Here is a 16163-nt window from a genome sequence, read left to right as displayed (position 1 = left end):
CTACATACCTAATTGATGAGAGGAATTATCATTACTTTTTTATTATTGGCCATTTACTCTCCAGTTCCCCCCAGCTTCTGTCCCAACCCTTCATTACTCACCTCAGGATCTCTACTCTACCTTGCTGCCTTCATTCTTGGCTAATAACTTTTCCTCTTCCTTCAGAGAAAATAAAGTCAGTCCTGTAGAAATGACATCAATTTCCTCAGCTGCATTCTACAAACTTATCTATATCTACATGTTCTTAATTCCTTCCAACCTTTCTCAGGGGACATACCATTTATTCTGTTTAAACCTAATCACTCCTTCAACTCCTCAAGCACCTAGCTCCAACAATGATTCTCTTTCCTATATCTACATTCATTTCCTCTCTCCTGGTTCTTTCTCACAATACGCTAAAGCTTCTTCTTCTTCTTCTTCATCTTCTTTTTTAATTCTTTGGTTTTTCTTCTCCCCAAGGCCCCCCAGCACATAGTTGTATATTCTAGTTGTAGATCCTTCTGGCTCTGCTATGTGGGACACCACCTCAGCATGGCCTGACAAGCAGTGCCATGTCTGTGCCCAGGATCCAAACCGGCAAAACCAACCACTCGGCCATGGGGCCGGCCCCCTTATTATTTTTAATAAGAACAAACCACCTCTATTTTCTATTTCTATCCAGCTATCCTCCCTTCCCTTGCTTTCTGGAGCCGTACTGTCAAGCTTCTTAAGGCAAGTCTATACAGTCGTCCCTCAGTATTTGCTGGATTGGGTCTAGGACGACCCCCCATGCCAAAATCCACAGATGCTCAAGGCCCTTATACGAAATGGTGTAGTATTTGCATATAACCTACACACATCCTCCCATATACTTGAAATCATCTCTAGATTATGTATAATACCTAATAAAATGTAGAGGCTATATAAACAGTTGTTATACTGTATTGTTTAGGGAATAACAAGAAAAAAAGTTTGTACGTCTTCAGTACAGATGCTACCATGTAGGCCTTTTGATCCGCACTTGGTTGAATCCAAGGATGGGGAAGGCACAGATACGGACGGCTGAACATCTTCACTCTATCTTTATACACCACTCCTCAATTCACTGTAGTCAATCTTACATTTCTATCTTTCCACTGAATTCATTCTCATCAATGTCACAACGAATGATCAATTACGAAGTTCACTGATCAATGATAAAGTGATCAATAACCAATTGCCAAGTCAAATGGCACCTTTCTGAGCTTATTTTATTTGACATCTATGGCATCTGACACTCTTGATCACTCTTTTTAACTTTTACATTTTTAACATTCTTTATTGAGATATAATTCACATACCATAATATCCACCCTTTTCAAGTATACTAGTCAGTGGCGTATATTCACAAAGCTGTGCAACCATCACCACTAATTCCAGAACATTTTCATCTCCTCAAAAAGAAATCCCATACCCATCACCAGTCACTCCCCTCTTCTCCCTCCATTCAGTTCCTGGCAACCACTAATCTACTTTCTGTCTCTATGGCTATGCTTATTCTGGACACTTCATATAACTGGGTGGTCTTTCGTGTCTGGCTTCTTTCACTTAGCGAATTTTCAAGGGGCATCCATGTTGCAGCATGTAACAGCATTTCATTTCTTTCTATGGCTCAATAATATTCCATTTTTTAGACACACCACATTTTGTTTATTCATCAGTTGATGAATATTGAGTTGTTTCTACTTTTTGGCCATTGTGAATAATGCTATGAATATATGTGCAAGTTTTTATGGGGACATATGTTTTAAATTCATGTAGGTATATATCTAGGAGTGCAACTGTTGGATCATATGGTAACTCTATGTTTAACTTTTAAAGAACTACCAAACTATTTTCCAAAGCAGCTGCACCATTTACATTCCTACTAGCAGTGTATGAGACCTCCAATTTCTCCACATCTTCATCAACACTTGTTATTGACTTTTTTATTTCAGCCCACCTAATGAGTGTGAAGTGGTACCTCACTGTGGTTTTGATTAGCATTTCCCTGATGACTAGTGATGCTGAACATCTGTTTATTGTGGTTATTGACCATTTGCGTATCTTTTTTGGACAAATGTCTCTTCACATCCTTTACCAACTTTTTAATTAGGATATTTGTCTTTTTATTGTTGAGTTGTAAGTGCTCTTCATATATTTTGGATACTAGATTCTAAATCATAAATCAGATATATGATTTGCAAACATTTTCTCTCATTCTATGGGTCATTTTTTTTTTTTTTAACACAACATTCATTGATTTTTTTTTTTCTCACAGTTAAGCAGGTTTTGATAGAAATTTGGTGACAGGGACCTGTAGATTTTCTGTTTTCTCCTAGAAACTATACCAGGCAACAAGAATGGAAAAAATCTCAATATCCTCAGCAAAGGAGACAGAAAAAAAAAACCCCACAAATTCCATATTATGTGTAAGTGTGGCTAAAACCAACTGAGAATAGCAAAATCTGCACAGGAAGCCACAAGTGTGTGGCAGGGAATAATCAGAAGATTAGAGAAAGCCTAGTGTGGCAGCTGTCCAAAATCTCGGACAAATAATCATTTCCGGAAAGAGAGAGCCTCACCCTGTATGTGAATTGTATTTAGAGTAACAGAACAGAGCCCTGTTCCATATTTATGAAAGAGAAATTTTTACATTACACAGACTAAGAACTGGTGTTAAAACCTCAGCAACTATTTCTGGAACAAGATCTTCCAGTTAAAAAGTCTTGAGTTTGACTTTCTGAGATATGATAAACCACCTAGTCAAGAATACTGAAAACGGTACAGCATCCATTCAGGCAGTCGCTTAACAAATATTTTTTTCAGCAACTCTTACATGTCAGGCACTATTCTAGGTATTGGGAAAAGATCAATGAACAAAACATACAAAAATCCCCAATGTCACAGAGTTTATAGACTAGTGGAACAGACAAACAATACATGAAATAAAAAAGTAAAATATACAAAGAAAGCGGTAAGTGTTATGGAAAAAAATTATGTAGAAAAGAGAGCTGGGAAGTACCAGAGAGTTAAGGGTTGCGATTTTAAATAGGGTGGTGAGGTAGGGCCTCACCAAGAAGGTGACACGGGCAAAGACTGCAACACGGGTAAGGAAAGAAGAAATCCAGACACCTGGGGACGACTGCTTCAGAGAGTAAACACAACAGCCATCAGGCAGAAGCACACTAGGCCTGCCTGAGGAAGCAAGCAAGCAGACGTGGCCAGAGCAGAGTCAACAAGGGAGAGAGCAGGAGCAGTAAGGAGAACCAGAAGACATCAAGTCCTGAAGCCACTCTAAGGACCTCAGTTTTGCTTTGAGTGAGATGGGGAGCCACTTCGAATGCTGCTCAGAAGAGCAACATGGTTTAAAGGATCACTTTGTCTGTCATGTAGCTTAAGGGTCTGGGGTAGGGGGATGCTGGTGAAAGCAGGGTGACTGGTTAGAAAGCCACCATAACAATCTAGGACAGAAATGCTGATGCCTTCGATCAGGGTGGCAGTGGTAGTCGGAGTGGGAAGTAGTACTACAGATTTGGGATATGTATTTTAGGGACAAACTACGGAGACCAGGAGAAAATGAGAGACTGGATTCAACGAAACAGTCCAATAAGGGGGCAGGGCAGGTGGGAAAATGTCAAAAAGACATTAGAGGAAAAGAGAGGAAAGACAATAAAAAGAAAAAGGAATACAAAAATAAAAACAAGAAGTAAAAAAAACTGAATAAGACAACAGAATACACTAAATAAAGAGGGAGAAAAAATGGAAGAGAATTAGAGGCTACTGGGAGAAAAAATGGAAGAGAATTAGAGGCTACTAAGAAATAAAAAGGTCCCCCCACAAATTTAAAAAATATAAAAATATTGTGGAAACATAAGAAAAACTCATATATTAAACTTTTAGTCATAGTTTAAAACCCTGCTCAAGCTTTTCTTCTGTTCCCAATCAATTATTCTTTCCTTTGGTCTATTTATATACAACATAATTCTTACATATAATTCTATTATATTATAAGCGTCACATATTTATTTATTTATATCTCTACAGCTGTCCCTCGATATCTGTGGGGGTTTGGTTCCGGGACAACCCCCACCCACCGAATGCCAAAATCCCTGGATGTTCAAGTCCCTTAGTCGGCTCTCTGTATCTGCAGGTTCCACATCCAGGGATTCAGCCAACCACAAATCATAAGAATGTACATGATCCGCAGTTGGTTGAATCCTTGGATGTGGAACCCATGGATCTGGAGGGTCGACTGTATTTCCACTAAACTGTAAATTTCTGACTGAGAGGCCATTTCTTTGTCACAGTCATCCTTGAATTTCTAAAGTTTAATATAGGATTTAGTAGACAGTAGGCACCGAAGGAATATTTACTGAGTTAGGATGAGTTTGTCTGAACACTACTGTCAAGGATTCAGCATAAAGCACTGAAAGAAAAGACAGTGAAATTAAGAAGTAGACGGATTATTAATTTCTTCCATATACGCCTCTGAGTTGTTTGGTTTATTACAATAAGCATGATTTATTTTCATAATTTTAATCCATTTTTCAGAATTATTTTTAAATCGGTTAATTCAACAAAGAATACTGAGAAAAACACGTTCAGAAAAAAACCAGCTGTTCATGACTCAGCCTCATTTGCTCTGATTATATAAACATCTTTTGGCTAAGTATTCTATGGTATAAAAGCTAGTTGGCCCACTTAAAACGTTTCTCCATTTCCAACTCTTTCATTACATAACAGTCACAAAGTTTCACTGTAACTTTACTGAAGCACATAGCTCCAGAGGAAATTACACAGCAACAACAAAATGAGAGAGCAAATTTCATGTTTTCAATCAGACCAATAAACTCATAAATAGCTTTCATTAGCCATCATACCCTCTTCTTTGTCAATCTCCTAATCCACTTTAATACAGTGCCACATTCAAAATCCCAAAATATATTTATAAAGTGATCCTCATTTTGTTCTAATTTTATAGCCCTTTAAACCTACAAATAGAAGAAAAGGATTTAGTTTTGCATCTCATAAGAATTACAAAATCGCTGTTGTTCCTTAGTACCTTTAAAAGGTGTTCACTAATAGGAGTTAGACCAATATCAAAAAGTCACTGATAATAAATAAGCAGCAATGGTTAATTTCAAAAGACATTTATAAGCCAAAGAATAGAGTGATTAAACATAGGACATTATAAAACAAAAACGCCAAAGTGAAAACATGTTGGGAAAAGAAGCTTAACAGGTTAAAGCAAGCATTTTTCTACTGCTGTGTACTCTCAAGGATATATTATTTCTGGTTTCTGCCTTCTAAAAGTAAGACAATGGTTACCTACTTTAGAGTCATTTTAGTGGCAGCAATTCTTTCACCTAGTTTTCATTCAATATACTATATATATATAAAATGTGATGTATACACTTCCAAGAGACTAAATGTTTATGTTCATGCACCAACAGGAATTTTACCTATTACTGTTACTATTCATATGCGGACGGCAATGCCCTCCTCTCCCGATTGTGTATGTGCGTTTCCAAGTGTGTGTGCATATACACTTTAACTCACCTATTCCTCATTCACTCATATGTGTTTTGTAAAATGTACCTTCGGATATTATAGGTCACTCATTCAAAATTGTGAAAGAGAGGAGGAGGAGATCGCTGTCCACATATGAATAGTAACAGTAATAGGTAAAACTCCTATTGGGGCATGAACATAAACATTTAGTCTCTTGGAAGTTTATACATCACATTTTTGATTATTTTAATTGCCTTTTAAACAAGTGTTAGAACTGCTGATCTTTCTAGTTGCTGCTGTGCATCTACAGAGAAACATTTTGCTATTAAATATTTTCTCTTTAAAAATATTTCACGATATTTTTTTCTAGAGTCTTATTTAATAGCTGCTGTTCTTTCGTGTGTGTTTCGTGTCCTTGTTCCTAGACTATAAGGGCCTTGAAAATTAACTCTATTTTTTGAAGCCCTCCAGGCCCCAGGAGTCACTAAATTACTATTTTCTGAATTGAATAAAGAACGTGGTTTTGAGTCTACTTACCTCTTCTCTTCTCTCTTCTGCAGAAGGAGTTTTAAGTTCTCGTGCTGTATCATCTTTCGGGTCAAAAAGATATATGTAATCTGAAGAGTAACTAACAAGAATCTCTTGACCATCTTCACTGTAACACAGAGATGTCACTCTGCAGGACTTATTATTAAGATGCGAAGGGATAAAACGGGCAACCAATCCAGTAGTTCCTCGACCTGCATAATTCCCTAATAAAAAAACAGGAAGTTGTTTAATATTCATAATGCTTTTGAAGAAAAACATTTTTAAAACTCAATCTCAATTATGAGACATTCACTTAATGTAGCAATATAAACCCAAACTTTCATATTCAATGTCTAGAAGAGGCTCTTTTTTTCTATTTTCAGATTTTATAACAAAATAAAAAAGAATACAGTATAAAGGCTACATACCTTCAAAAAAAGTTCATGATTGTCTGGAATTCCAGATTACATAAATGTTTGATTGGAAATATGAGTTATTTAACCAATTAAAATTATTTGTGATTACAGTCACACTAAATCATCATCCAAAAAGTCCCTCCCAATTAAGATAATGTAACTTTTATAACATAAATAGGAAAGCCGATATTTATTAGCATACTAGATAAAATAGTGCAGTATCATTTTAAAGTGGTTTACATTTTACTTTATGTTTTTAAAAGATTTTTGATTGTTGGGAAACTTTCCTCTTATAAGATAACACAGTAGGAATACCATTCCAATTTTAATTAATTTTGGTAGCCATCAATACAATACAATATGATAGGCAGAGGTACAACTGGCACTTTGTGCCCTGGTGGCCCAGGAATGCTAAATTCTAAGAATCCCACAAAGCTGTATAATCCTACACAATGAAATCTTGCCCTGCCCAGAACGTCAATTGTGTCCCTTCTATTGAGAAACAATAATTAAGCCTACAATTTCCTATTATATTACTACTCCCTCCCCTAAATGGAATTATCCAAATACACAAGACTCTTCAATTAGTTAAAAAAAGAAGATCCCATTTAGTCTTCCATTTCAATAATTATGTCCATTTTCACTGGACATAAACTGACACTGAGATTGACACTGTTGTTTCTGGCGAAGTTCACTTTTATTTTTAACAATACAGTCATGCGTCGCTTAATGACAGAAACATGTTTTGAGAAATGCGTCATTAGGTTATTTCACTGCTATGTGCACATCATAGAATGTACTCAGACAAACCTAGATGGCATAAAAACCTACACTACATGGTGCTAAATCTTATGGGCCCACAGTTATCTCTGTGCGGCCCGTCATGGACCAAAATGACATTATGCAGTGCACGACTGTAGAAAACGTGTGAATATGTATGAATGTACGTATACTTGACGTGTGTGTGTATAAGTAATCCTGGCCTTCATTTACTCAGAAAATGCTAACAGCAGTTGGCTTTGAACTGGATATTTTGAAAGTGGTTTGATCCCATAGTGGATGAGGAGGAAATGAGGAGTTTAAGGTGGATTCAAATTCAGTACTTTAGCATCATTAACAGTACTTTAACTGGGCTAAGCAGGTATAAACATACGCTATACCTTAATACATACCCAAGTCACTGTTCCTTCCTAACTTTTCTCCCCACCATGCTTACTAATATCCCCTTGATTGAAAAAGTGGCAAAGAGAAATTAGGAAAGACAACTGCTGTGGGCTGAATAGCGTCCCCTCAAAATTCATGTCCAACCAGAACCTCAGAATGCGACCCTATTTGGAAATATGGTCTTTGCGGATGCAATTAGCAATATGAAGTCATACTGGCTAAGGGTGAGTCCTACATCCAATATGACTGGTGTCCTCATAAGAAGAGGGAGCTGTGAACACAGACACACACAGGGGAGAACGGCACATAAACATGGAAGCAGAGATTGGAGTGACACATTTAAAAGCAAAGGAATACTAAGGATTGCCAGCAACCACCAGAAGCGAGGAGAGCAGCATGCGACAGATTTTCCCTGAGAGTGTCCAGGAGGAAACACCCTGCAGCCCTTGATTTCAGGTGTGTGGCCTCCAGAAACATGAGAGAACAGATTTCTGTTATTATAAGCCACCCGGTTTGCAGTCCCTTGTTATGACAGCCCTAGGAAACTAATACATGGAGTCTTGTAACTTTTTAAAATGATAAACCGCAAAAATATCACTCTGGTAGGGTCATAAAAACTTGGTGAAATGCTATTTTTTATAATAATCCATAGTATTTAAATACATTCCATTTACTGAATTTTACAACAAACTAATGAAATTTTAAAATTGCAAATATGTCATGAAGATTTACTCTTTGAAGTGACAGGATCTTATATTTTCTCTAATATACATCATTTTACCTGTAGCTCTTGTCCCCAGCATTCGCCGATCATATATTCGTACTGAGCTATCAGAACAACCAACGGCAAGATAATATGGTATTGGTGGACAAATAGCTACAGACGTGGCGGCACGGCGGCAGTTAATTAATATATCCTACAAAAGATAAAATAATACCACTTACACAGAGCTTCACACTAGAGATGATACTACATTAACACATTTTCCCTTCAATAAGAAGATAACCTTTCTCAGAAATCCTAATTCAGTCATATGACAATGAGGGGGAAAATAAACAACATGATTTTCTTTTATTTTTCAGACTTCTATCAGTCAGTGTTTCTAACACATTCAGTTTATGTGAAACCAAAATAAATACACTCAGTCAATATTCCTCCTCAGCAGTTTATCAGTCTAAGGAAAATTCTGTTTTCCTTTACAGTCTGCTATACAACTCCAAAATTGACTTCTAATACAATATTGGACAATTTCCTTATGAACTAATCGCAATAAGAAAATACATATGGAAATACTAAACATAATTAAAGCAGAGACTCAAAAAACGACCAATATTTGAGTAACGCCAAATACATTCTGAAGAAGAAAAAAATAAAAATTACTTCCAAATATAAGACTAAAATGCTGAGCAATTGTACCAGATCAGCAACAGCTACAAAAAGCTGATATTAACTCAAGAAACTTATTATTTATATTATGATAGTTTAAACCCTTTTTCAAAACTAGCTACATTCATATAAAGATATAATACAATTTGAATTATTTCTCAAAAATGCCTCCTATGGGCCGGCCCCGTGTCCGAGTGGTTACGTTCTCGTGCTCCGCTACGGAAGCCCAGGGTTTTGCCAGTTCGGATCCTTGGCGTGGACACGGCACTGCTTGTCAGGCCACACTGAGGCAGCATCCCACATGCCACAACAAGAAGGATCCACAACTAAAAATACACAACTATGTACCAGGGGGTTTTGGGGAGAAAAAGGAAAAATAAAATCTTTAAAAAAAAAAAAAGAAATGCCTCCTAAATATTCCCACACTCATGAATAATGAACATCTTTAGAAATGTAAAAAACTCAGAATCTACATAATGCGTCACTAAGTCGTTAATATTATAAGAAACGCATGATATTATTAACCCACTGTAAAGATGGAGGTATAGTCTACCTTTGTCTATGATAAGTATTAATGATTATTTTATGTGGTACACACAATATTTTCATTATAATTGTTGCTACTAAAATAAAACAAAAATATTACCTGATTTTAAAATGTTAAACTTTTTCTTTTTTGTGAGGAAGATCAGCCCTGGGCTAACATCTGTTGCCAATCTTCCTCTTTTTACTTGAGGAAGATTGTTGCTGAGCCAGCATCTGTGCTAATTTTCCTCTATTTAACATGGGATGCCAGCACAGCATGGCTTGATGAGTGGTGGTAGCTCCACGCCCAGAATCCGAACCTGTGAACCCCAGGCTGCAGAAACTTGGTGTGCAAACTTAACCACTACACCATGGGCAGGTCCCTACTCTTTTCTTAACATGTAAAATTTGTCTCCTTACTGGTTGGAAAACAAAGTACACACATATATACAAACACTGTAAAAGACAAGTATTACTATACTGTCACTACTTATCTCTATACAAGCACTAGAAAATGTTAAGAGTTATCACCCCAAAAATATATCCTTAAGGTATTCTGTTAATTATATACTATTTTGTTTATTACTCTAGTTTCTTATAGTTCTCAATATAGCCATGTTTTTAAATTACATTTACCTTAAGTATGCTTTTCATAATTCTAAGTTCTTAGTAGTTAAGAATTACTGTAGTTACCAGTTTTCTTTATACTCTATCGATGCATTTTTACACATTAAAATAAGTTTTATTAAGGAAAATATTAACAATATTTTCAATTATCAGCCTTGTTTTCTTCTTTATTTTTACAAGGTTTTCGGTTATAAAAGCACAATTAAATCCTACTACATTGTACACTAAAATATAGCTTAAAAGAATTTGGCAAACCAAATTTTAATACCTAGTATTTACTAAGAAACAGGTATGACAAACGCGCTCAATAAGCAATCTAATATTTTAAACTTACTTCTGCCTTCAATTCAATATTTTCCTAATTGTGTATGTATATACATATAGATAACATAAAAACTGACTTAAAAGATTGTATATTTTAAAAAGATTTAACTTCTATTTTTTTCTTTTTCTTGTTTCAATATATAAAATAATCTTTCCTCCCTCCCCAAAGAATGTTAACAATAGTAACTAGTTTAATTAGGCAGCACTTAACTTGATTACCAGTAATTTTGGGTGTGGGGACGGGGGCAGTGATTGTCAGTAAAAACGTATTTAGCAATACTTTCTTATTTCATTTACTACTTTAAAATGATCCGAGAAAAAAGCTACAGTCTCTAAATAATATTTGAGGTTAGTTGTCTGGGGTCATTACACTGAATCATTTCTCTGGCCTTTTTCAAGTTTAAAATAGAATTGAAAAAAAATAAAATTGATAGTGAAACTCTGAGAGAAGTGAGCTAAATCTGAATGAACATATTGATAGAATGGTATCTCATTTTAAAAAAAGATAACATACAACTCTTGGTTTAAAGGTTGAGGGAAAAAAAAAGGACACTCAACTACTACATGCTTTCATCACTGTTATTGATAACCTAAAATTGTATCCACAAATAAATGGGGAATACTGAAAAATGCTTCAGGTTTTTATAATGCTAGAGTAGATACTGAACAATTATGCAAATTTTCGTAAATATATTTGAAATGCATAATTAAAATATAAATTCTATAACTTCACTATTAGATTGCTTATTAGTGAACTTTAATTAAAAAATATTTTCAATGGTGCAGCCACTACAGAAAACAGTATGGCGATTCCTTGAAAAATTAAAAAAAGATCTACCACATGATTCAGCTATTCCACTGCTGGGTATTTACCAAAGATCATGAAAACATGAATGTGTAAAGATATGTGCATCTTTATGTTCATTGCAGCATTATTCACAATAGCCAAGATTGGAAGCAACGTAGGTACCCATCAAGGGACAAATGGATAAAGAAGATGTGGTATACATACAGAATGGAATACTACTCAGCCATAAGAAATGAGGAAATCTGGCCATTTGTGACAACATGGATGGACTTTGAGGGTATCATGCTAAGTGAAATAAGTCAAAGGGAGAAGGTCAAATATCGTATGATTTCACTCATAAACAGAAGATAAAAATAATGACAAACACACACAGAAACAAAGATTGGATTGGTGGTTACAAGACGGGAAAAGGGGTGATTAGGCACATGTGTGTGGTGATGGGTTGTAACGAGTCTTTGGATGGTGAACGTTGTAATCTACACATAAATCAAAATATATAACGATGTATTCCTGAAATTTATGTAATGTTATAAATCACTGTTACCACAATGAAAAAAAAAAGAATTTGTGGCTATCAAAGAAAAAAAATACATACATATTTTTTTATTATAAAATATATGCTATTGGAAATTTTACGAAAATAAATATTTTTAAATTCACCCATAATCTCATAACCCAGAGATAACTTACTATCCAATTTTAATTATAATGTTAATTTTTTTGCATGATTTGTACAGAAACTTACATCTTTGCAATCTTCTTTTGTACAGCTAGTTTTGATGCGTGTATCAAACCACCGAACAGTTCCATCTTCACCACAAGAGAGAAAAGTATATGGGTCATTGGGTACAGTCATAATCTAAAGAAGAAAATGAAGGCACAGATAACATTATTGAACATTTAAACACATGGCTTTGAAAAACACTGCTACTATTTCATAAAATGGTTTAGGCAAAAGCAACTAAAAATCATTTATTTAAATTATTTACGACATACCCATACCATGAATCTAAACAGTACAATACATATAGAAATATGCAAGAATTAACTGTTGAATTAATATGACTCATTACTTTGAAGTTTGAAATTAATGTACCTTCAGATACAAAGTTCTTCAAAATTATAAATTTCTAACAACTTTGGCAAGAAAAATTCTCCCTTAGGAAGCTTGTCCAAACTATTCAAAGCCTAATTTTTATGTTTTCTGGATGTGAATTTATACTTGTATTATAAAAACATTATAGAATTTTCTTCTCTGAGAATGTTTAAGAAAACTATGGGATGCTGAATTGATTTCAGCATTTAAACTGATCTCTCAAAAAAAATTTTTAGTTGTGGTGATGGTTGTACAACAGTGTGAATGCACTTAATGTCACTGAACTGTACTCTTAAAAATGGTGGGAATGGCAAATGTTATGTTATGCACATTTTACCAGAATAATTTTTTTAAAAAGAAATAAAACATTTTATTTCAAATAAGTAATCTTAAACTATACCTTAAAGAACTAGAAAAAGAAGAATAAAGCCCAAAGTCAGTAGGAGGGAAATAAAAATCAGAGCAGAAATAAATGCTATAGAAACTAAAAACACAACAGAATGGATTAATGAAACTAAGAGCTGGTTCTTTGAGAAGATAAACAAAATTGACAAATCCTTAGCCAGATTCACTAAGAAAAAAAGAGAGATGACTTAAATAAATAAAATTAGAAATGAAAGAGGAGACACTACAACAGATACCACAGAAATACAGAGGATTATAAGAGAATACTATGAAAAGCCATATGCCAACCAACTGGATAACCTAGAAGAAATGGATAAATGCTTACAACCATACAACCTCCCGAAACTAAATCAAGAAGAAATAGAGAATATGAATAGACCAATCACAAGTAAAGAGATTGAGATAGCAATCAAAAACCTGCCAAAAACAAAAGTCCAGCACCAGATGACTTCTCTGGTGCATTCTACTAAACACTGTTTAATTTAATACTATCCTTTTTAAACTATTCCAAGATTTAATATCATCCTTCTCAAACTATTCCAAAATATTGAAGAAGACGGAACACTTCCTAACTCATTCTATGAGGTCAACATCACCCTGATACCAGAACCAGACAAGGACAACATAAAAAAATTACAGAGCAATATCACTGATCAACATAGACACAAAAATCCTCAACAAAATATTAGCAAATCAAATACAAGAATACATTAAAAGGATCATACACCATGATCAAGTGGGATTTATACCAGGGATGCAGGGATGGTTCAACATCCGCAAATCAAGCAGTGTGATACACCACACTAACAAAATGAGGAATAAAAACCACAGGGTCATCTGAACAGATGTAGAGAAAGCATTTAACAAGATCCAACATCAATTTATGACAAAAACACTCAATAAAATTGCTATAGAAGGGTGGTACCTCAACATAATAAAGGCTATATAAGACAAACCCATGGCCAACATCATAGTTTAACAGTGAAAAACTGAGAGTCATTCCTCTGAGAACAGGAACAAGACAACAATGCCCACTCTTCCCACTCTTATTCAACATAGTACTGGAGGTTTTGGCCAGAGCAATTAGGCAAGCAAAAGAAATAAAAGGGATTCAAATTGGAAAGGAAGAAATAAAACTCTCACTGCTTGCAGATGACATGATTCTATATATAGAAAACCCTATAGAATCCATCAGAAAACTACAGCAAAGTTGAAGGGTACAAAATCAAAATACAAATATCAGTTGCATTTTTATATACTAACAAACTACCATAAAGAGAAATCAAGAATATAATCCCAATTTACAGTGGCAACATAAAGAATAAAATATCTAGGAATAAATTTAACCAAGGAGGTGAAAGATCTATAAACTGTAAACTACAAGACATTATTGAAAGAAATTGAAGAATACATAAAGAAATGGAAAAATATTCCATGCTCACAGATTCAAAGAATAAACACAGTTAAATTGTCCATGTTACCTAAAACAATCTACAGCTTCAATGCAATCCCAATCAGAATCCCAATGACATTCTTCACAGAAGTAGAAGAAAGAATCCTAAAATTTATGTGGAACAACCAAAGAGCCCAAAAAGCAAAAGCAATCCTGAGAAAAAAGAACAAAGGTGGAGGTATCACAATCCCTGACTTCAAAATATACTACAAAGCTATAGTAACTGAAACAGGATGGCACTGGCACAAAAACAGACACACAGATCAATGGAACAGAGCTGAAGGCCCACAAATAAAACCACTTTATCTAGAGACAGCTAATCTTAGACAAAGGAGCCAAGAACATACAATGGAGAAAGGAACGTGTCTTCAATAAAGGATGCTGGGGAAACTGGACAGCCACGTGCAACAGAATGAAAGTAGAGGGGCCAGCCCTGTGAGCGAGTGGTTAAGTTTGTGTGCTCTGCTTCAGCGGCCCAGGGTTTTGCCGGTTCAGATCCAAGGTGCAGACCTAGCACCACTCCTCAAGCCATGCTGAGGCGATGTCCCACATGCCACAACTAGAAGGACCCACAACTAGAAAAGATATATACAACTACATCCTGGCAGGCTTTGGGGAGAAGAAGGAAAAATTTTAAAAAACTTTAAAAAAAAAAGAATGAAAGAAAATTATGTTACACAGTACACAAAAATTTACTCAAAATGGGTCAAAGACTTGAAGGCAAGACCTGAAACCATAAAACTCCTAGAAGAAAATATAGGCAGTACACTCTTTGACATCAGTCTTAGCAACATCTTTTCAAATACCATGTCTACTCAGGCAAGGGAAACAAAAGAAAAAAATAAGCAAATGGGACTACATCAGACTAAAAAGCTTCTGCAAGGCAAAGGAAACCATCAACAAAATGAAAAGACAACACAATAACTAGGAGAAAATATCTGCAAATCATATATCTTACAAGGGGTTATTTCCCCAAATATATAAAGAATTCATACAATCCAACAACAAAAGAACAAACAACTTGATCAAAACATGAACAGGGGATATGAACAGATGTTTTTCCAAAAAGATATACAGATGGCCAACAAGGACATGAAAGGATGTTCAACATCACTAATTGTTAGAGAAATGCAAATCAAAACTACAATGAGATATCACCTTACACTTGTCAGAGTGGCTACTACTGAAAAAACAAGAAATAACAAATGTTGGAAAGGATGTGGAGGAAAGGGAACCCTCATACACTGCTGGTGGGAATGCAAACTGGTGCAGCCACCATGGAAAACAGTATGGAGATTTCTCAAAAAATTAAAAATAGAAATACCATGTGATCCAGCCATCCTACTACTGGGTATTTATCCAAAGAACAGGAAATCAACAATTCAAAGAGATTCATGCTTCCCTATGTTCACTGTAGCATTACTTACAGTAGCCAAGACGTGGAAGCAACCCAAGTGCCCATCAACTGATGACTGGATAAAGAAGATGTGGTGTATATATTTATACAATGAAATATTACTCAGCCATAAAAAAGACAAAATCATGCCATTTGAGACAACAAGGAAAGACCTTGAGGGTATTATGCTAAACGAAATAAGCCAAACAGAGAAAGACAAACAGCATATAATTTCACTCATATGTGGAAAATAAACACAAGCATAAGGAGAACAGATGAGTGGTTTCCAGAGGGGAAAGGGCTGGGGGAGGGAGTTACACATGTATGGTAATGCATAAAAACTAGCCTATTGGGGTGAACAAGATGCAGTCTATACAGAGACTGAAACATAATAATGTATACACCTTAAAATTTACACAATGTTATAAGCCAATATGACCTCAATAAAGTAATTTTTTAAAAAAAGAAATAAAACATTTCAGATATTCCCATACCCACTTCTGGTTTAGCAATAACATTGTAA

At 35.1% G+C, this 16163-nt stretch overlaps 1 protein-coding gene across 28 annotated transcripts in view; it reads right to left on the bottom strand.

The window, feature by feature from the left end:
• Positions 1-16163, bottom strand: part of DCAF6 (DDB1 and CUL4 associated factor 6) — a 146837-nt gene that overhangs the window by 79573 nt on the left and 51101 nt on the right. For all 28 annotated transcript variants that reach the window (XR_011532195.1, XR_011532194.1, XM_070591523.1 and 25 more), the window contains exons 5-7: positions 12036-12149; positions 8401-8536; positions 6049-6263 (exon numbers count right to left, since the gene is read on the bottom strand). Coding sequence is in view for 26 of the 28 variants with exons in the window: in XM_070591503.1 (XP_070447604.1) it covers positions 6049-6263; positions 8401-8536; positions 12036-12149 (465 nt within the window). In the remaining 2 variants the exon portion in view is untranslated. The remainder of the gene's footprint in view (positions 1-6048; positions 6264-8400; positions 8537-12035; positions 12150-16163) is intronic.

This window comes from Equus przewalskii, chromosome 23 (genome assembly GCF_037783145.1).
Source record: "Equus przewalskii isolate Varuska chromosome 23, EquPr2, whole genome shotgun sequence".
NCBI classification, from domain to species: domain Eukaryota; kingdom Metazoa; phylum Chordata; class Mammalia; order Perissodactyla; family Equidae; genus Equus; species Equus przewalskii.
This window is presented reverse-complemented; position numbering and strand designations above follow the sequence as displayed.